Genomic DNA, 23,443 nt, shown 5'->3' on the forward strand with positions numbered 1-23,443 from the left:
AAAAAAAAAAAAAAAAAAAAAAAAAAAAAAAAAAAAAAAAAAAAACCACAAACAAACAAAAAACAAGTAAGCAGCTCACAGACAAGCATTTAATACATGAGGAGGAAAGACCAGCCTAGATGCACCTGGAACGGAAGACCCCTGGCTACACAGTAGTTTAAAGGATCTGGGGCTCTCAGACCACGGGCTTTCCATGTTCTGAAGCCTTGCCTTCCTGGCTCCTGACAAGAGCAGCCCTGCGGCTCCCCTCAGCTGTAAACTGAGCTGCACAGTAGCCACAAGACACTCAGCTACCCTGTGCGTCCTCTGAGCCTCAAACCTTCGTCATTTTAATGACATCTCCCTGTCCTCCCTCTCCCATCCTTTCCCGGACTTCCTCCCCTCCTCTGATAATGTACTACCCACCACAGGAATACAATCCTCTGGAACTCCCAAGTTTTTCATCTAGGAAAGCAGTTTTTAAGTTATTTACAGCTATGTAACAAGTCATATCAACTGTGTCAGATCAAGCGTTGTGCACGTTCATTTGTGCCAGAAACTTCCTGATCCACCATGAAGTGCCAACGAGCAGCAAGTACCTATGTTTCTGTTTCACGAAACTAGGGCCTTGAAATAAAGTGCGTGTGTGGAATTCTTGTGTACGTGTACATGTTAACTTGTGTTCACATGCACAGACATGTGCACATGTGTCCTGGCACAAATGTGGACACTGGAGGACAACTTATAGCAGTTGGTCCTGGAAATCAAACTCAGGCATTCAATCAAGTGCCTCCACCAGCCGAGCCATCTCACCAGCCCCCTCGCTGTATCCTTCGCTGGCCTAGTGATGGTCTACTTCCTTTAAAGCACCACAAAACAATGTGTGTTTACATCACCCTTTTATTTCATAGTTAGAAATAATACAGCTCCAGAGGGTAAATCATCAATAAATAACGGTGTTTAATCATTAAGTGTAAAAATCCCAACTCTTTGGCATCTGACAGGATTCTATTACTTGTCCAACTAATGACTGTATAGATATAGTTAATCTTAGTGATCATTCATCAATACAATATGTTACAAAGGTGCAGTTTACTTTAAAATAGACAAGAGCGGAAACTTTCCAGCCACCGAAAACTCTGATCAATTCAGTAAGACATGAGGCAGCCTCTCCACAGCTCTCTCAAACAGGCTGTCACACGGCTGCCTCTGTGAAGAGTAAGCCTCAATCAGGAGTTCCTGGGGTTCCAACATTTATTCTGCTTTAAATAAAGTTTGCCATTCATTTTGGACAGAGGAAAATCACGATTGTTCCAGGAATGGCCCACTCGTCAATTAAAAAAGTGATCTTACTTTATAAGCAAGACTGCTAACCCCTAAGAAACTTACAGTGCTCAAAGGAAAACATAAAATATGTAGCTCTATATAGCCAGAAATGCCAAATCAGTAATAAATTGCACCTTTAAGACTGAGTAAATGAAATAGAAATGTTTACAAAAGGTAAGTTACATACATTTGTGGTCAAGAATAGTTGAGCTGCTTCTGTTACTAAAGACAAGGAATTATTTCTTTAGCAACAAATTAAACCAGTGTGATAGACATAAACTGTTAGGTAATCCAGGATTAGCCCATTAAAACTGTAGGAGTACGTTAGGCTCCCACACTAATCCTGAAACTGGAATTTTGATGAGTGCCACACTGCAGAGAACTGAACCCGGAAAGATCCAACGCCTTGCTGAGCGGTATCACTTTTATACTAAGTTCAAGCATTTGATAGTCAAAATCATGAGAGCCTCTGCTAGTTATATTCACTTACAAGAAGTTGAGATGCAAGCAGTACTATGCCGACAACCCAGTGGAGAGAATCCTTTCCATTTTCAAGTTCCTTGTGGAATTTAAATCAGAAAATAAGCACTAAGGAAATGTTTCCAACTGATGAAAACTTCACATCAGAAACATTCTTGAAAAGCTTTCCACCCACTACCCATTGTAAATAAATACTTTGTATCCCAAATTCAATTTCATTAAGACACACTTTAATAATGCTATAAAGGAATATTTTACAGCCATAGAGATCAGTAACTTTCCATGCGGAAATAAAAAAATCCATTGCTCAATATTATTATTGAGGCAAGTAAAGAGAGATTATTTTCTTAATCTGAAATGTTAATTGTTTTCAGTGCAAAACCAGTTATAAAATATTTAAACTCAATATTTAAAAATAAAAAGTGGTCCAATTCAGCAGTGTTCAAGCTCTAAATTTGATAAGACAAATCATCACATACATTTCATAGTAAAATACAGAGATCCAAGAAGCAGTGAGTACTTCGATATAAATTTCTAATGAATCATACCAAGTTAGCAACAACCAAGCAGGTAACATTCCCAATTTGAGTGTCGAATCATAAAGGTGAAAATTACTGCACCAAAGCCTTTTCCTAGCTAGAAAGCTATGCAAACTAACGGTCAACATTCTGTTTTCCTTGCAGTCGCGTGCTCTAGAACAATATCCCACCCGCCCCACCCCAAGTACCTGTGATTTCATTCCTGTATCCAATACTTGATCCAAACAATTTTTATGTTCCAGGAACACTTAGCTGATATAACCATCTCTAACGTGAAGGGTCATGTACAGAGTACGACAGTAGATTTTTTTTTTTCTCTAGCCGAGTACAGGCTGACCTAAAGTGGTTTGAACTCTGTGCAAGTCATTCATGTATTATTCCTAGCAAACACTCGGTCCCCTCGGAGGGTCAGGTGTTGAAGCTGGTACTGTAGCACTTCTGTGTCAGCTGGCTCCTTGATGCTCATTTTATCTAGATTGAGGTAGTCCAGGGATTTGGAGTGAGCCCTCTTACCTTTAAGAAGACACAGAGGCAAGGGCCCATGGAGGGCCTTATAAGGTTCATAAGGTAAGGATTTGGTGCACCTGTCTCCTGAGCTGGGCATCCGCCGTCGCCTCCTGCCATTAACAGCTGGGATCTCATATGGCTGATAGTACCTACTTCTAGTTTTATACAGACGAGAAGAGCGCGCAAGTCCCGCATCCAGCTGCTTAGAGCGTAAGGGAGGCATGGCTTCTCCCTTGCTCTCTTCTCCTCCCGTGCACTTCTGGGCTAACTTCAGGAGTTCCTCACCAGTTGTAAAGCCAACCAAATAGTTAGAGTCCATGTGGAGGATCTGATAACCAGACACAGTCCGACGCATGGGTGAGCATGGCGTGCTAGAGCAGCGGGGTTTCTCTGCCTCTGTTTTTCCTGGCGAGCTCCCCTCAGCCACAGGCAAGGGCAGGGTGGTCAGGGCACTTCTGGATTCCCCATTTATATCTACTTCCATCTTAGGCACCAGGCTGCACACTCCTAGAAGTAAACAGACTCAGGTTAGAAAAGGGTAACACACAGCTCCTCCGGACCAAGCTTGATCCTGTTAGAACTCGTAACAACTGTCCAGAAGACAATGTACAGCAAAGAGATTCCACTGCCACGCTGTATCCAAGAGCGCACGGGCAGGTAAATGAGAATCTGAGGCCTCACGGAGATGTTCAAACCAAGAGGAAACAAGAATGGGGTACTTCTCCAAGTCAGACTCAGCTCAAGCACAAGAAGCTTTACTCTTCGGTACGCTTGGAATTTCAGTACAGATCTCAACAATACGCAAAGACGGGTAAGCACACAAGTTTTCACAGAAGGTTTCAAAACAATCTGACTCGAAAATTACATTTTCTCTCACTTAACTTAGCGATTCTTCATAACTGTGCTTACGAGGAATACAACACAATTTACTGACCGATCAATTTACCCAATAACTTTTCTGACACTCTGGCAGCGCACTTAGAGGAGGTATGGAAACCCTGCAAAATGCCTTCCTTTGACATCTCCAACGAATTAAAGAAAAGCCATTCTGTAGTTAAAAAAGTTAACTCTGAACAGAACATAGCACGTAAGTCTGAATACTAAACATCTGTAAAATAAATCTGGAGAAATGGCTCAGAAAAGGCACCTGTTACTCTGGCAGCAGACCCAGGTTTGGTTCCCAGCACCCATACAGCAGCTGACAACCATCTGTAATTCCTCCAGATAATCTACTGCCCTCTACTGGCCATGAAGGGACCACACACACATGGTGCATAGACACAGAGGCATGCTTAGCACTCATACACATAAAATTAAAATAGACCAACCTAAAAAATACCCACAGAATACCAAATGTTATTTCATATGACTATTTAACCATAAAACATATCATGACCACATGGCTATTTTATTTTATAATGCCTAAGATACTACTCTTGAACAGTTTAATAAAAAGAATGATTCACAATGAATAATAGGATTGTTCATTGAAATTATCACTTTATGTAGTTTTGAAAACCTAATGACACACACTGTCATGAATAATGGCGAGGTTCCTAGAAAACAGCAGATAATACAAATTTTGGGGAACAATATAGAAAAAACATAATATCTTCTGAGGAATTTTACTTTAGCTGAATTTCTATTGGCTTTAAAGAAATGTCTTAGAATAATAATCAAAATGTCAAGTAACTGAGTTTAATATGAAAATTTTACTGAGAAAGGCTATTATGTCACATAATTCTCAAGAGAGCTTTTATAAAACACTGATCTGTTTCTTAAGGGTTCAGTATTCATTTAGATTTTAGGCAATTAGAAAACTAAAACCAAGAGAACCAGAAAATCTGTGAAGTTTCTTTCTATTTTGCTTCATTAGAAGACTGAGGAGGCACAGAAGAGGCCAGTTGTCCTCACTATAGTCCCCATCTACACCATAGCTGGAAACAAACATCTATAAAGAAGCGGCAACACAGTGGCTATCAGAAAGATCCACACAAGGTCACAGGTCACTGTAAACTTTATAGACTAGTCTCCTGGCCTTCTGGATCTAAAGTAACTGGTTTTGTTATATCTTGTTACTGTTCCAGAATGAAACTTGTTTCTCTACTGACAGGACCTGAACAGTAACTGCCAGTCTATCTAGACCTGTCTGACATCTTAGCTCCTGAACCTCACAGAATCATTCCAAGCTATGCCCAATCTTTATGCTACTCAAACTTTGGGCCTAAGCCCAGTGACGAAGTAACCTTCCTTGATCACTAACTCTGTAATGTTGAAGAGAAAAAGAGGACAAATCTAAGGCCTTCAACCTTCACAACCTGACAAATAGGCAGCAATTCAATCTGATATGTCACCTTGAAAGGACAGGAACAGAGGCATGTTGAGGTTCAAGTAAGCAGCACCAAGGAGCAAAAGGCAGGAACACACAGGCGTAGACAGGCACACACACTCTTGCGTGCACATGCATATGAGCACACATATGTACAGGAATTTTAATTTAGAACATGGCTGCTCTGGCAAGAGATCACATTCAAAGATCTTCTAGGTCTATGTGATCCAGCTGGAATATAAACACACCTTTAATCCAGGAGACAGAAGCAAGAAAATCTAAGTTCAAGGACAGCTTCGTAAAGAGAAAATATTGGGTAAAGAAAAGCTTAGACCCAGGTGTGATCTGGTACATGCCTTTAATTCCAAACAACGAAGGTAAAATAAAGTTAGTTTGTAGAAGGCAGCACCCATGTTTGAAAGTGATATTTAAATGAGTGGCAGAAAAAGTGATGAATCGGAGAGAGTTGACAGAATAGGATACACCAAATGGGAAGCTACGTAAGGGGCAATGCAGAGAAAAAGTGAGAGAGAGAGAGAGAGAGAGAGAGAGAGAGAGAAAGTAAGAGAGGGAGAAGGCAGATTTACCAGGAGAGTTTTATAGAGAGATATTGATTGAGAGAACAAGCTAGACACAGGTGAAAACACAGCAAGTCAGAGGATGAGAAGGTACCAAAAGTTTAGAAAAGATTGTAGGAGTTAGCTTGAGGCCAAGCAGAGCAATCAGGAGGCTGAGAGAAAAGCCAGATTGAATCAGTCAGCTTGGAGAGAAGTTTGAACCAGAACAGCTGAACTGAACCAGCCAGCCCAGAGCTCAGTAAGGTAAGAAAGGGTGAGTTTATTTAGCTATAAGTGTCAGAGTCTGAAAATGTTCTAGGCCTAGGTTAAATTGTATGGAGGCTAGAAGCTTTCAGACTCGGACTAGGGTAACAGACAGAGGCAGCAAGCATACAAGACAACTGGAACAGACAGATGAAACCCATAAAAAAAGTTCCTTTTACACACACACACACACACACACACACACACACACACACACACACACAGCCTACAACAGCCACCAGGACAGCGACACTGTAGTCATCTGCCTTCACTGAGTGAGTATTGGCTTCAATTTCTTTCCAGTCTGGCACTTCATGACAACCCATGGTTTTCCAGCAACCCTATTGTTTTCAGTTGTTATGTAAGCTTCTGAGAGGCCATAGTTCAGATTCTATCTACTGGGTGACAATCCACACACACACACACTGCGCTGAGATGCATCTACTTTGCCTGGAGTGGGGAAACTGCTGAGCAGGTTTAAAAAGGATAGAGTTGCAGGAATAAAGTGCGAGCACCAGCTTCTAGGGTGATGGGACACTTGCTCCAACACTGTACCAATTCTGCTTTACCAAGGCAAACGGAGAATTTTTAGGAAGTATCTTTCAGATGGAAGATAAAGATAGCAGAACACAATGATTTAAATGAACAGGCCAAAATGGTACACTGTTTTTGGAAAACTAGAAAACTGTAGAAAATAGGTAGAGAACTATATAAAGGTCAAACTCTGGCAATTCAGAGCAATGTCATGAATGCATGTTACTATTAGATGAAAATGCATCCTTACTTATCTCTTCAGGAGCCAAATAGAAATATCACTCAGTCTGGACAAAACTACGAAAATGATCTTCACACATCTACATGGGAAACAATTAAGAGGTGCCTGGTATGAGAGACATACCACATTCTACGTGAGGACACAACCCACTCACTATGGTAAACACTTCTGAAATGTTTTTTTCTTTAACTTCTATTAACTTAATTAATATTAACATCCTGTAGCATAAGTATCTAATGCAACAACTAAGGCCAATGCAAAACAGGTCAGTTCTCATGTAAAACTTCTGAATGAGTCTCCTAATGATATAAGCAGCAGCTACCTACAGAACTTCTCATGAGAAATTCTAAGAACCAGAAAACACTCGCATGCATTAACTCTCATGTATTAGTACATTTATTCCAAGCAACAAACGGTGAGTGTACTCTCAGAACAGCTACGTGGCTGGCTCTACGGTGTATTGATTGACATTTGAACAAGAACACCTTCAAGCTTTGATACTGAGTAAGAACCAGGGCTTTCAGGAACTGCTAACAATTCTTATTAATGCTCCCTGTATTAAGAGTGGTTTCACTGACACTTTCACACATGTGTATACGGTTCTTTATTATATACCCCACCTTACTGTCCGGACTTACCCACCAAGCCTGCTGCTTTCCCTCTGGTCTCTCTGCCCTCCTCAGCAGTCTCCCCTCTCCTTCCATGACCCTCCACAAGTAAGAGAATGAACGTGACACTTAGCTAACTTGTGTTCCTTACAATCTCTAGATCTTCTCACTTCCATGTTGCTCTTCTAAAGAACACCTACTGTGCAGCTCTACAAAGGCAGTGTGGAGCCAGGCTTCAGAGAGAATACCCATGGGCAAGCATTTCCTTTCACTCAGACAGGAGGCCAAACCAAGTGGCCCATGCAGCTCCCATTCTGCAATGGGGCCTAAAGGAAAACATTCTTTTACTGAATTCCTGAGAATTTCCTGAATGAATTCAAACACTGAGGCAAAATCTGAGGAAATAACAGAATTATTTTCTCGGATTGTTTGTTAAATAGAACTGCTCCAACTGGGGAAAAAAAAAGGCTTAGGTGCTTTTCTAATTCAAGAATTATAATTAAAAAAAAAAAAAAGCTGACATCAAAGAACAACCTGTTTCCAAGTCTCTCTCTTTCTCTCTCTCTCTCTCTCTCACACACACACACACACACACACACACACACACACTGTAAGCTGAAGACTACAAGTGTACACCAGCATACCTGGAGGCACTTTTTGAGACATGAACTCTTTCATAGAAAGTATTTTCATGCTGTTTGTGGATGTTGATTAAACACGGGGCCTTGTGAATGCTAAAGACATGCTCTTCCACTGACCTACACGACAGCCTCCAAGTTTCTTAGTTGAAAATCACGTAACCGAAAATTCAACACAAGGACTATAACTGGAGATGGCTTGTATATCACAGAATCTTCTCCAGGTTTTTCCATAGAAATACTGCTATGGGCTTGCTACTTTCAGCAAGTCTATTCAGGACTCAGCGTTTTGTTTCATATTCTAAAATGACTTCATTTTAGAAAGTCTTGTTGTTAAGACAGGATCACAAATATTCTCATGAATATTTGCACATAAATGTAAAAAAAAAAAACATCACTTCTGCAGAAGTAATAAACAGTGACTCTAGAAGTCACCCACAAGGGTGGGGAGGCAGCAGAATAGGCAAAGTGCCTGTTGTGCAAGAATCAAGACCTGAGTTCAGATCCCTAGCACCTAATAAAATCAGGTACTGTGGCATTTATAATCGTAGTGATGGTGGGTAAGGAAGACAGGAGAAACTCTGGGCCCAACTGGCTAGCCAGTCTAGCCAAAAAAGTAAGGTCCAGTCCAGGAAGAGACCATGTCTCCAAAATAAGGTGGAGAGTGATAAAGGATGACCCTCATTGTTGACTGCTGGCCTCCACAGGTGCATCATGGGTGAGTACAAACACACATATACATGCATACGTAACACAAGCATGCCCAGACAAAAAAATCAAGATGCAATGTTTCTAAGTTATACATCATTAAGATACCCTTCTTGTTTCCACGAATGCCTTTTATACATCATTGGGACAGAAGATTCAAAACAGCAATTCGAAGGGGAAAAGGTTAACAGAAAAACACTAACAGAAGCAGTAAAATTTCTATGAAAAAAAAAAAAAGAGTCTAGAATAGAAAACAAAACTATTGTCCTGGGGAGATAGCTAGGTCAGCAGCATGCTTGTCTGGAGAGCATGAAGCCCTGAGCCGAATCCCTTGACTCCAGGCTAAGATCAAGCACACAGCTTGTCATCCAGGGGCAGACGGAACCCTAAGACTCACTCACTGGGCACCCAGCCTCACCCACTTGGCGAGTTTCATGTCAATGAGAAGCTGTTCAAAAAGGAGGAAGGTGGACAGCATCTAAGGAACAATACCTCAAGTTGTCTTCTGTGCCCCCCCTTGCGCGCACACACACACACACACACAAACACAGACACACACACACACACAAACACTTGCATGCACACTAACATGTACACACATGCATATACAAGGGCACATGCACACACGAGCACAGGCCCGTTCATGTACCTGCACATACATAAGCATGCACATACACACAGAAGCACAAGAAGATACAACTAGGAAAGTCTAATGTAGACAAGTCAACCCAGTGCTTCTGAAACTGTTTTTAAGCAAGTGACTACAAAATGTGAAGTGACTAGTAAAGATCTTCTCAAACAAACAGCAAAGAGCTGATAATGGGTAGAGAGAGATGTGACTTAAGATAAATGAAGAATCATTCAACTAGGTGACCCCTCGATTACAAATCACACATTTTCACTACTAATTAGTGTAAAATTGTGAATTTGGGCTGATACTAAAAGCAAGAGATCCAAACAATAACACATACAATATTCAAAAAGTGTAGCTCTCAGTTCTTTTATACTCTCTAGGAAGAGAATATGAACTTCTAAATTTTGGACACAAATATCAACAATTTGAAAGTAGTCTAAGTGCTACAGCTCCCTGGACTAGTTCTGTGGGGTTTCACAACTGATATACAAAGAATTCTTTTTGAGAAACACTGTGTCCTAAGGCCTATATTCCACCTAAAACTCAAAGGAATTCATTGACTCATTACCCTTCCTGTTATGTATATTCATGTATCATTAGCACACTATGCCCTTGAAAATTTTCATCCTAAAACTGAGACATCAAAGGATATGTAATTCTATAGCTGGACTCTTTCAACCAATGAAGACATTGATCTGCTTTGCTGTCCTCTCTTAACACACCTTTCTCATCCCTGTCATAAACTCTGGTATGAGATTACCAGAAACAGTTGTCACAACACAAAGGATCTAGTGAAGTTCAGATATAGCATAATACTCATGGAGAGAAAGGACAGTAAGGATTTCCTGAAGGATAACCTGATAGCACAAGTATCGTGAGTATGGGCACAGCCAACTCTCATGAGGGGTACACTGAAGACAGACTCACTGTCCATGCTACATTCTAGAGCACCATCCTCCATGCCACACCCTGGAGCACTACCCTCAGTACTAGCGTTCTGAAGCAGCATCTTCCATGCCACAGTTCTTTAGCGCCATCCTTCATGCTACAGTCTAGAGCTCCATCCTTCTCCACATTACCTTAAGGAGCTGCAGAGATCTTCAAACAGCCTTAGTTCACAGACAATTTTTAACTACTTTCCCCAACCAGACACCTTCTACCCCTTTCCATTATTCACAAGCCTGATTCAATAATTATTTGAACTTTTTAATATTTTTGAACCCTCTAAAATAATCCACGCAGACTGAAAGATATTCAATTCAAATAACTTATATTGACATTCTATCAAAGCAAAAATCTCTCTTCACTCCCTACCAATATTATACCTGGAAGAAACCCTTATTAATATTTAAATTCACTCTCCCTTGTTTCCTATTTACATGTGCACACAGGCACACACACACAAACACACACACAGAGAAAAACAGAGACAGAGAAGACTAATTTTGCAAGAAATTCCAAAACTAAAATGCTGAGTCAAAGAACATATGCTTGTAAATTTTTTTTTAGCAATGGCCACAAAGCTTTATGTAAAATGTTTCCATTTTCTACAAAGAGAATGTACTATTTTATATAACCGAAAGCTAACGTAAATACTTTTATAAAGTGCAATCTATACGTTCACCAGGAGAGCATCCTGTTTCTACTCTCATTGCTTATAAATAGGAATTGCTGAAGAAAAGAAGAATGTGTGTCCAAAGGACAATGTGTTTGCCTTTCCAAAGAAAAAAGATAAATAAAACAGAGATGGCTTCCATTCTTGACCTCTACTCTGATAGCTTCACTTCTAACCTATGCATCTTCTACAGATTTATAGACTAAGTATCCAATTTCCTTCAACAAATCGTAAAAATGTTTACATACACACACACACACACACACACACACACACACATATTCTAGAAAATACTGAGAGTACAATTTAAAGATTTAAAGTAATGGGTATAGTATGTCTTACCGCAACATGAGTCCTGGCTGAGACTAGAGCAAAGTACAGCTACAATAGATGCACAGGAAATGCTCTCTGCACCCGTATGAGTTGTCAGAGGACCACATCTGTATACAATGTGCACAGTTCTAACACTCTCCAAGAAGCCAAATTTCCTATACATTTGGCCAAAAGAAAACATTTTGAAGACATTATACAGATGCCCTTGCTTCTTAGACAAGCTCTAAAAATAGTTGATGTTTTTCAAAAATGATATACAAAAATATGCCTGTATGTGTGAGTTCGCACACGCACACGAGTACATGCACATGCATGCACACAAGAAGTAGAGACGGCGAAGTAGAGAGCTGTGTTCATGGGTGGGGTGTGAATATAAATGTATATTCATGCACATGGACACCAAGAAGGCAAACCTATGGTGTTATTTGGAAGAGCCATCTTCTTTGTGATTTGTTTTGTTTTGCTGGTAGGTTGTTTTTTACAGGCAGACTTCCATAACCCTGGAACTCCAAAGGTGGGCTACAATGAATGCCCAAAGAGCCCCAGGGACCTACCTCTCCCTGCCCTCCTGAAGCTAGATTACAAATGTGTGATTAGACTTAGTCCTTTACTTACTACCATTTCCCAAGCCTCACAATTATTTTTCTTAAAAAAATATTTTGTTATTCGGATGTGGCGGCACACGCCTTTAAAACCAGCACTCAAGAGAGGCAGAGGCAGGGGGATTGCTATGAGTTTGAGGCCAGCCTGGTCTACAGAGTGAGCCCAGAACAACCAAGGCTACACAGAGAAACCTTGTCTCAAGAAACAAAAAACAAAAATCAAAACAATGCTTCATGCCTTACCGTGCTTAGCGATATTTAGCAATACATTATAAAACAAAGTAGATGTGACCATCTTACACACACAAAACAAAAATATTATCATGCTCGCAAAATCCTTTTCAAGACAGGCCTGAACCGAAGAGCACAGAACAGAGCCATTCTTTGGTAAGTGAGGACTCTCAGGCATGACTACGAGTCCACGGGTTCACTTAATCTTGGGACTTTACCTACTTGGTCTCTGCTGTTGGAACAGGGTGTTCAGAAGAACACCCTGAAGCCCAGCTTCTCATCCCAGACCCGCATGGCTGTTCATAACCATCTTCATCTCCAGTTCCAGGGGCTCAGATGCCCTCCTCTGGGCCAAAGGGCGCTCTAGGCATGCATATGCACAGGGCATCCATGTGTATGCAGCCCAAACACTCGAACACAGAAAATATAAATAAGCAAGTCTTTCTGTAAAAAACACTTTAAAAGCAAATGAAAAGCAACAACAATAACAAAAAAGCCAGGCAACTTTAATATGCATCAAGGTCTCGAAGCTTGCAAGACCGTGTCTGCCACAACTCCACTCTCCTGATATCTGCCTCTTTAAGTCACTCAGGTAGACATAATTTGTCTGCTTACAGTCACTATCCCCAAGGCCTTCAAATTTACTCATTTTAATCCACTGAAGGGTGAAAAGATCTGCTAACCAAGCTTGCTAAAATTGGATATAAAACGAAATACGTCTACGCTGAATGAGATTTGACTTCATCTCAATGCACTTTGGTATATTAGTTACTTAGGGGTACACTGAATAACAGCCTAACATGGTTTATAAAGGTGAATTAATGCTTATTAACTAAACCAACAACCTTACTCTTAAAAATTTACCCAAAAAAGTGAGAATAAATGTTCAAACTAAGACATGAACATAAATATTTATAACAGCATCATTCATAACTATCAAAACCTGGCAAGCATCCAAACATCACTTCAAGAAACAGAACAAGTGTGAGGCATGAATACAATGTAATACCATTCAGCAACAAACAGTATAAACCAGGAAACCAACAAGTAACATAAGTTGATGGAAAGGCTCTATACAATGATTTCATTCATATGGCATTCTGGAAAAATGCAAAATAATTAGGCCAGAAATTAATCAATGGCTGGTAAAACTTAGGAGAGGGAACACACTACAAAGGAACACAGGAACCTTTCCAAACTATACTCTAATAAATTTTATCACAGACAAGTTATCCTTCAATGAACCGGACTTTAAGAGGTTTTGGTAATGTATTGCCAAGTTTTACATCATTCTCCAAAACATTCTAATTTCTTGGCCACATAGCCTCAGTGTCAAAGGCAACTCAATGGATATCCTCTGCGGCATCGCTTTCAGTGACCACGCCTCTTGAGCTGAATCCCTTCACCTTTTGTAGCTCTTTTACAATGCTTTATTAAGAAATATAACAGGCACATTAAAAACAGTATAAAGGCACATTCATACACACATAGATAAACGCAGAAAAACATGCAAATGTACATCGATTGTTGTAGATTCCCCTCCATCTCCTCTAGTTCACTTTAGTTGGGTGGGTCAGTGTCCCAGATAGATTCTTTCCAAATGTACTGTGAGTTCTTAACTACTTCTCCTCTGAAAAGAGATTTTTAGTAGTGTTTTCAGTTTTTAAAAGTACTCCTTGGAAGCCGGAGAGATATCCCAGCAGTTAAAAGCAGGTACAGCTCTTGCAGAGGGCCCAGATCTGCTTCCAGTGTCTATGTTGACTCATAACCACCTCTAAGACCAGCTCTAGGGGATTCGATGTAGTCTTCTGGCTTCTGGAAGTACCACACGCACACGCTCAAACCCACCCACGCACCCACACATATGCACAAAATAAAAAACAAAATCTTTAAAGTGCGGTAAATGAATTTGGCATGACGCCTCTATTTAACGTTGGCACACTCCCCCAGTATGCTTTAAATCATTCTCCAGCTGGCTGACCATTTAGAGACCACTGATTATGGAACGGACTTCTCCAAAGACAGTGACCTCGAAGTTAGCCACAGCAAGAAATCACAAGGATTCAAAGAGCAGGCACTCACACCAATCCAGTCCTGAAAATGCTAAAGAGCTACAAGGCTATTTTTAACTATTTGCCCCAATCAAACACTTGAACCACACAAACAATTATGTTGAGCATAATACAGGTATGGGGGAGAGGGAAAGGGAAACTAAAAGATGGCAAAATATTGCATGCTTTCAGGTTTGAATTCACAGTTCGATAAAATAAAGGAGCATCACATGTGCAGCAAATTACAACTATTGTTGTCCTTCAGCTACTATATTTATGAAAATACATAACTAGGATGTTTTGCACGTCACGTCGGCAGTTCTGGATATAATGTTTATTAACATATCTGATCAACTACCTCTATCATATATTCCGAAATACTATTCCCTAAGAATGCCCATGTCGTATGGGAACTTCAGAAAAACATATGAAAGCATCAAACATTTCAAAGAATTTTAGCATGCTTGCTACCACAATCACAATTACAGCCATTAGAATCTCATGACTATGGCACACACAAAGGTAAGAATACATGGACACCACTTTCACCTGTTCATCTATGAAGCATTTATCACACACTATGATGCCATGTTCTCATAATGGTTAACAAACAAACAACAAAATATAACTTACCAGACTAAATCCCAGATGACGTCACTGTGCAACTTCCAGAGAGTCCCAAGAGAACACAGGCATAATAATTTTTCTGTTCTACTCCAGATACTAAATATGAGACACAAAAATAAGCCTGTAATTTAACAAGTAACACAATTTATAAAGCAATTATAACAATTCTAATTGCAAAACAGAATGAAAGTTGCAGGAGTCACTAACGCCGGTGCAGGGTATGTGGGACACGGTAACTAATTAATTCAATTCAAAGGTTGTTGTGAGTTAGTTTGGATAGATGAATCTTCAAAACATCTTACTGCACTTGTTCCTCTGTGCTGTGCTGTGTAAACTCTACCTAGAAACTTAAGAGTATTTAACAAGACTAAATAAAAGCATAAGATATGGAAAGCTTAAATGTGGGTTTTAACTTTCTGTTCCTATTGATGTGTTCAGGAGACTGTATGGGAAAAAAAAAAAAAAGTAATACTGAGGTAGGCACGAAAGATCGTGTCTTAGCTGTGGCCAAGCTAGGAACTCTCCTTCCCAACTCTACAGAAATAGCAATCTCTAAAACGAGGCCAATCATTCTACTGCCCCTTCCTGGGTTATGTGGCTGGAGGGAACTCAGGTAGATGAATGTGTTTTGCATTCTGGAAGCCCTTCAGGTGTGTGATCTTGTTATTATGCTATTAATTTTGTTGTTTACACATTTAAACTCCAAAATAGCAGTAATTAAAATCTGTCCTTAGACTGCTTGAGACAAATGACTGGAAAGTTCTTGAAAGATTTGTGTTTGGTGGGTGTGAGCGTGTGAATGTGTGTGGCTCTGTGTGCATGTGGGTGTCTTTACACGTTCATCCAGCCACACATGCACATATGGAAGCCAGAGTTCAACACCAGATGCCGTATTCTTCTTTCTCTATTCACTTTATTTATTTTGGTTCTGGCGAATGACCCATGGAGCTAGAACATCCTAGGCATGAACTCTGCAACTGAGCCATAACCCTAAGTCTTTATTTCTTGAGATAGGGTCTCTAATTAAGCTTACAGGTCATCAATTTAGCTCAGCTGCTGGCCAAGCAGTCCCTGGGATCCTCCTGTCTCTGCAAAGAAGCACTGGGGTTTTACAAGTGCACTGCCATGTCTAGCTTTCATGCAGGTGATGGGGAACAAACTCGGGTCGTCATTCATTCTTGCACAAGAGGCATTTTGGCCATTAAAGCATCTCCCCAACTCAGAAAACACTTTTTAAAATACTTAAAAAACAACCTACTCAAAGTCTCTAGCATCTCCTCCATGCATCCCCAATTAACTGGATTAATTTGTTAAGACAAAGCAAAACAAAACATAAACAAACAACAACAAAAACACCTCCCCAAAGTCCCTTTCAACCTGTGCAGGTTTCATTCATTGCTCAGTTCTTATGCTGTACTTAAGGTGTGGGTGTGTGTGTGTGTGTGTGAGAGAGAGAGAGAGAGAGAGAGAGAGAGAGAGCACTTACAACTGTGGAGGGGATTCACTTTATCTATATACGTGTGTAGAGCCTGGAAACATAGCAATGCACTTCACAGCATTTTCTCAGACTAAAAACAAACAGCAAAGGAAAAGGACAAGAGCTGCTGATTGTTATTTTCGTCCCAGCACAGAGGAGTTTCAGCCAAAGGAAATGGATGATTTACTGAATTCAAGGTATTTTCCTTGATAACTAGAAGCAGCTAATACAACAAAATTAGCATGCTAAGAACCCTGATGCTATTAGCCACTGGAACGTCTTTCAATGTGGAGACCAGACATGTTTCTATTTAATTTATTTTACCACCAACTAGGTTTAAATTCAGCTAACAAACAATCTGCGTAATTAAGACTTGGGCCTCTCTCACCAGTGAAGCTTGTGCTCTTACCAGAAACTGAAGTGCACTGAAACAAAATCTGTTCCCTAATGATAAAAATATTTGCTTCATATAATTATCCCCCAAAGAATTTACAGAATAGCGTTAGGAAATTTACACTGATATGTTAAGGAAATGGATTTGTAGTGGGAAATGAGAATGAAAAGAATGAAGTTTTCAGCATCTTTGACATGCCAAAAGACATAATTTATGTGATATAATCTTTACTCCTTGAAGAAAATTTTATTAACCTCACTTGGAAGTATTTGGTTAAATACTACTACTTAAGAACAGCACAGGGCTCCGCATGCCAACTAGCCTGGCTCCAAGGCCCATTCACTCATCCTCAAACATATGGACAAGCACAGCCTTACACACAACAATCACACCCATACGTGTGATGAGATGGATGAAACATACATCCATTATTTTCTGTGGGCACAATCCTACTCTAAGTGTTTCAGGAGGTACTTCATATAAAAAGACTTATTACATCATTGTGAAATGACTAGTTTTATTACTAGTTTCAAGGTGGTTTCAAACTTTTTCAATGTTAGGGTTTTAAAGCACATAGTATGGAGACCCTAGGTAAAATGAGTAGAATGGCAGGAAAAATCTCCAAAAATATTTGCAGGCTACTGGCTATTCTACAGTTATATACCAGGGCTATACCAGTCATAAAGTGAGGCAAATTTGATACATGCTCTTTGACTGAAAACCAAAAAAGAAACATTAGAAAAATGTGAATGTCTTAATTCTGAATAAAGACAATTTTGAAAGCCTTAAATTTCATTTCAACTTTCACATAATTTATGCCAGGCATTTGGTAACATATTTTTTCCAAGCTTTTAGATGCACTGGAAAAATATGTTAGTAGCAGCTTTATTTGCAATAGCCAGAATCTGGAAACAACCTAGATGTCCCTCAATGGAATAATGGATATAGAAATTGTGATACATCTACACAATGGCATACTACTCAGCTACTATGCGAGCCTACTATAGAGGGTCCTCTGAAAGGATACACCCAACAGGGGATCAAAGCAGATGCTGAGACTCATGGCCAAACTTTGGGCAGAGCACAGGGAGTCTTATGGAAGAGAGGGGTAGGAATAGAGGGACATGGAGGGGACAGGAGCCCTATAATGAGACCAACAAAACTAAAAGATCTGAGCCCAGAGGGTCCTGCAGAGACTTATGCACCAAGGGAGGACCATGCATGCAGAGAACCTAGACCCCCTGCTCAGGTCTATTGGCAGCTCAGTCTCCATGTGGATCTCTGAGTCAGGGGAGCAGGGGCTGCCTCTATCATAAACTTGGTTGACTGCTCTTTGATCACTTGCCCCTGATGATGCAACCTTGCCAGGACACGGAGGAAGGGATCCAGGCAGTTCTGATGAGAGTTAACAAGTTTTGGGCAGATGGCAATAGAGGAGAACTCCCTCTTTCTGTGGAGTAGGGGAAAGGGATGAGGGGAAGAGAGAGGGAGGGTGGGACTGGGGGATTTGAGGGAGGAGGCTTCAACTGGGATATATAATGAATAAATTGTGAAGAAAAATAAAAATATTTATACTTTCAAACATTTTTAAAGCACCAATAGAAAGACATCAACTTGGTTAAAAGCTCAGTCTTAATTTGAAAGCAGAGAAGCCTTAAAGGAATTATAAATCAGCCCTGAGCTGATGAAGTCTAGGAAACACTCTCTAATTTCATAATGAGCAAAGTGTAGTCACTGACTATCCCTGGTTTACCACTGCCAAGTCAAAAATAGAGCAGATCCCTCAGCAGTGACCAAGGTGAGCCAAGGACAGGCGCATCCTCCTGGTCCTCAATTTCAGCCCTGACATTGCTGTTCATGTGTACCCGAGCACCATCCAGACACAGGCACCAGAAAGCGGTAGATGATACAGTGAAAAAAAGACAAAAATTAAGCACAGCAAAGCCAAGAAATAGTATAGCTACATACCACTTTAAGACTGCCTGTGGAACAATCTACTAAAAAAGTATAGTAAAGATTTCACTACCATCTCCCCAAATAAAAATTAAAACTTGTAATAAAGTCAGCCAAAAATAGAACTTTCAAATAAAACCATCCATTTTTTAGAGTACTTAAAAAAAAAAAAAAACTATAAATCTCTAACACTGACAAATGACTATTGTTTTCATCCTGGCATTTGAAGGCTTAGATGGTGAATGGGAAAAACAGATTTCAAATTCTTTGGACAGAAAAAAAAAGAACCATAGAAAAACAGACTAAAGTCAATAGAGCTAAAGCTTTAAGATACAATGGTTCCAAAACAAAGAGCTGAAACGAACAGAAAGCTCCATGACATTACTCTATAAACAATGTGGACAGAAAACTTAAACATAGCCAAGTACAGCCAACTGCCTCTGCACAGGGAAGTCATGGGTAAGGAAGAAAACACCCAACAAGCTCCACAGTAGGAAAGTCTCCAAACATGAACTAGCAAGTGATACATATCACAGTTAATATAATAATGACCTCCAAAAGTAATGTCTTATTCATAGCTAATAACCTAGCATAATTATCTGCAGAAACCTTTTAAACCTTCAAATATCCTCAGATGACAAACTGTTATACTATTCCAAGGTATAAAACAGCACAAAGGTGTGGGTTTTATAAAGGAAAATAAATCCTTCTGCTTGTGTACCTTGGAGGTACAGTCACTGAGCCATTCATTCAATGACTTATCCAGCAACTCAACAATATTTCTTGAATGTGTAGAAGAGTGGAGCATGTTTAAAGTCTAACACCAACCTCCTACATGTAACAGCAAACTTGCACACCAACCCCACCTATATTTCAGGCATCACTAGAAATCCACTACTAAAGAATGAAAAGAAAATGATGAATTCTCTCTATATATACGTGTGTGTGTGTGTGTGCGCGCGCGCATGTGGTTATACATCTGTAGGCACTGTAAATTTTGAAAAATTCAAGACAGTACTACAGAAAGACAGAATTTTTGAGGTGGGAAAAAAACAAAACAAAACAACGGGAGTATTAAGTGATGAGTTTTACTTCTCCCAAAACATGGGTGAGGGAGTGGGAAGAAAGTAATGTCTTTAAGGAGGGACCATGGGGCAGGGGAAATTCCATTTCAACTAGTGAAAATGCTTTGCAACCATAATATTTTCTGCTCTGAAAGACTACTCTAAAATAACTAAATAACTAAATAAATAAATAAGGAACCAAAACATTCCTCAAGTAGGAAAACACTCAACAGAAATAAAACGGTTCAGCTGCCAGACAGATTACAGCACTGACTGGGGGAAAAAAAAACCACTTAGCTGAATCCACGTGCTCTCACCATAGAGACCGCTTCCAATCTTCTTACCTTTCTTCAGTTTGTGAAATCAAATCACTAGGGTTTCGGAAGGGTAGTTATTAAGTGCAGTGTGACTTTTTCTAAAAAACCTTCTGTGACTTTACCAACAAACCATCAACTTCCCAGCACTGGCAAGGCAGCCCTAATCGGTTCAGAAAGGCACAAATGTGTGTGTTCCTCTTTCTAGTATCGGTTCTCTTAATAGCAACTCCCTCAAAGAGGCCAGCATCCATTTGGTTTCCACGTCTGCTAATTAAAATCAAACCCGCGTTACTACAGCAGATCAGCTTCACTCTAAACATGTCTGACAGCAGCTGAAACCACAAGTCTACTCGAAGTCTTTACAAGAAACCTGCCTCTTCTGGAAACAAAACCACAAAAAGACTCACAAAGGTGTCTTTGCAGGTGATTCACCTTCCAAAGAAAAGCTGAAAAGTAGGTACAATAATAATCGAGGCTAAAAATAATTGGAAAATAATCGAGGCTACAAAAATTGAAATGGTGTTCATAAACTGTTGTTCTCATTATGCCAATTACCTTTTAAGACTTAATGCTAAGGTACTCTTTTAAAACACGGAACACAATGTAAGCTAATTGGCTGTTAGTAATGTCAGTGAGTACCCCTTACACCCTGGGAGACTTGGAGCTAACAGTCCCACTTAAAATTAAAGACACATTTAATGCACCAGTTCTTACCAAAACTGAGTAGTCTCCATGCTCATCAACGCTTACATTTCACCCTGTCCGTTTTGTTTATAACCCAAGGTATCATAAAAAAAAAACAAAACAACAACAACAACAACAACACCCAAATCAGAGGAACAACCATTCATTAAAATAACCTAAGCATTCACTATGACCAAAAGCTACACGTTTTGAATTGGGAAAATACACTTTGTGAAGCGGTTGTTTCTAATTTCTAGTGTCTACCCTGTTGCACCATTGTAAAGCAGCTCGTCACCTGAAATTATATAGTGGCTTTTTGAGCGGGGCGGGGGGGGGGGGGAACAATGTAAAATGAAGTTTCAAAACCTCAAGAGAACTTGCACAGAATCTGCTGTCGAGGCTCTGAGAGCCGCTAGCAGCGTACAATGTAATGTTGCTGTTTTCCATTACTCCTCTTGGAGGGATGAAAAAGTTCAGCTCCAGTGTCCCCAGCGTCTTCCAGCCTGGAGCGCGCGCGCGCGCCCTGACAGACCGAGAGACACACTCACACACAGAGAGCCACACACAGACACAAACACACACACGCGCGCAAACCCCGGTTCTGCAGAAACCGCCAGCCCACTCGCAGCGAAGCGGCGTGGGCGGAGAGCCCGGGGAGTCTCTAGCGAGGCAGACACTTGCCAGGGGGAAGCACGCGGCCGTCATCGCCTCCGCGAACCGGGCTCCTTTCTGGCCGAGATTTTCAGATTCCACCACTAGAGCGACTTTGGCAGCTTCACAATGGGCCGCTTCTCAAGGTCTGGCCGCCGCCGGCCGCCGGCCGCCGGGAGCCCGTGCCTACCCTGCCCACCGCCCCGGAGTGCACCCGCGACAGGTGGGGCGCGGGCGCCGGGGCCCGAAACACGCGCCGCTCTAGCTCCGGGCCAGCGCCGGGCGGCGGGGCACGGTCTGCGGGGCGCTCCTCGCCCCCGCCGCGCCGGCCTCGGCCTCCCCGCGGGGTGCAGCGCGCGCGGGGCGGGCGAGATAAGGTCGCCGGGGCCCTCTCCGGGCGCTATCTGGGCCCCGCAGCCGCAGCTCGCACGCCGCCGGGGCGGGCGCTCCTTCTCCGGGGCCTCCCCGGGCCTGCCGCCTCCCGTGGCGGGGGCCCCGAGCCGGTGCGCGCCGGCGCACCCAGCCCGCCCTCGGGAGCGTCGCTCCCGGCCGCAGAGGGCCCGCACCGCGCGTCGGCGGCGAGCGCACGGCCGCCCGCCCGCCCGCCCGCCGCGCGCACACGGGGCGCACGCCCCCCGCACACTCACACGCGCCGCACACTCCCGGCGTCGCCGGCCCCACCCCTGGACGAGGAAGCTGCGGGCTCCAGCATCCCGCGCGGGCCCCACCCGTCTCCCGTTCCCAGCCACCCGTCCGCGCTGGGGCTCAGGGAGCGGCCCCCTTCGAAGCCGGGTGCCACCGCGGCTGCACCGCCAGCCATCGCGGAGGCCGGCGCACAAACACTCACACTCAAACACACACACACACACCCGCGCGCCCAGCCCGGACACGAGGCGACGGGGAAGGGGCGGCGCCGTGCCTGGGACTGGCAACGGTGGATCGCTGACTGGGGCACCCACAGTAACGCGCGTACCCCACCCATCCCCGCCGCCACCTCTGCAGCACAAAAGGTTGCAGAAGGAGTGGCGTTCCCCGTGCGACGTACCAGCAGTGCCGGGCTCCGCCGGCCCCTCTATTACCGGCGGCCTCGGACCCCCGAAGCAAGGGCGGGCGAGGCGCGGGGCTTGCGGCGCCGAGGTGCGGGCAGAGGCCGCCAGCCGAGCCAGCCGGGTACCCGCTGCTCTCCCACCGCGCTCGGCGCCGGCTACGGCCCGGCGTAGTCCCGCCTCCTCCCCGCCCCCGCCCGCCTTCCCGCCTCCTCCCTCCCTCCCCGCGGCTGCGGAGGCGAGGCCCGGGAGCGCAGAGCCCGCCTCCTGCGCCAGGCTCGCACGCTCGGGAGGGCGGGCGGCCGGAGGAGGCGCGGGGCGGCCGGCGGGAGAGCGCAGACACCGAGGCCGGGGCGCGGACGCGAGGCGGCGTGGTGCCGCTGCTGCCGGGCGGGACCCACGCTCCCGCCGGGGTGGAGAGGGCTGTTATTTTTGAGCTGCTGATCAGAAGTTGAGGAGAGCGGAAGCCCATGAAGTCCAAAAACAAAACCCACCTGTAATTCAAAAGCAACAACAATAACAAAACATCCCTAAATTTGGGAGGGGGCGGGGTGAAAACCAAAATCAGACTCTGGGTCATTTGTGTTTCTTCTCTTTTCCTTCCTTTCTTCCTTCCTCCCTTTCTTCACAGGGTCTTACTGTATCCTAGGCTGGGCTCAAGCTCCTGAGAACCCTTCTTCCTTAGTCTCCAGAGTTCTGGAATTGCGGGAGTGAAGTGCCCTTCCCAGCAAGATTTTCCTCTTCGCTCAGTCCATTTGCCTCTCCCCTGCCAAAGTGGTTAAACGCAAATATTTGCTGATACTTATTTAGCTCTGGGTGCCAAGCCTTTTGACACCCATTTCCAACTTTACAACAGTTCTAATCAGCATTTTAAAGATAGAGAAAACGCAAGGAAAGTCCTTAAAGTCACAGACCTGAAATATGGCTGAGCTGTTCGTGCTTTTATAAATTGTAAATTCAGGTTGCAGTCTTATGTGGTCTTGTAAAGGGTGCTTTATCTGAAGACAAAGAGTCATCAATTTCGTCTAGTCTAACACAAACTTAAAGCAAATCA

The 23,443-nt window shown here is 42.6% G+C and overlaps 1 protein-coding gene across 4 annotated transcripts; it reads right to left on the reverse strand.

Annotated features, from left to right (window-relative positions):
- Positions 1-861: 861 nt before the first annotated feature.
- On the reverse strand, positions 862-23,139 carry Macir (macrophage immunometabolism regulator). Of its 4 annotated transcripts, none has more exons than XM_055628396.1 (3): positions 22,884-23,139; positions 14,810-14,899; positions 862-3,338 (listed from the first exon to the last, which is right to left on the reverse strand). In XM_055628396.1, the coding sequence occupies exon 3, from the start codon at positions 3,313-3,315 to the stop codon at positions 2,692-2,694; it is 624 nt and encodes a 207-aa protein (XP_055484371.1). In that variant the 5' UTR covers positions 3,316-3,338; positions 14,810-14,899; positions 22,884-23,139; the 3' UTR covers positions 862-2,691. The 4 variants fall into 4 exon arrangements, with proteins under 4 accessions (XP_055484371.1, XP_055484370.1, XP_055484372.1 ...); XM_055628395.1 differs by lacking the exon at positions 22,884-23,139 and adding an exon at positions 22,389-22,519; XM_055628397.1 differs by lacking the exon at positions 22,884-23,139 and adding an exon at positions 21,991-22,009.
- Positions 23,140-23,443: the final 304 nt, after the last annotated feature.

The sequence above is a fragment of the Psammomys obesus genome, unplaced genomic scaffold, assembly GCF_907164565.1.
Source record: "Psammomys obesus unplaced genomic scaffold, mPsaObe1.curated_primary_1811, whole genome shotgun sequence".
Classification (NCBI taxonomy): Eukaryota; Metazoa; Chordata; class Mammalia; order Rodentia; family Muridae; genus Psammomys; species Psammomys obesus.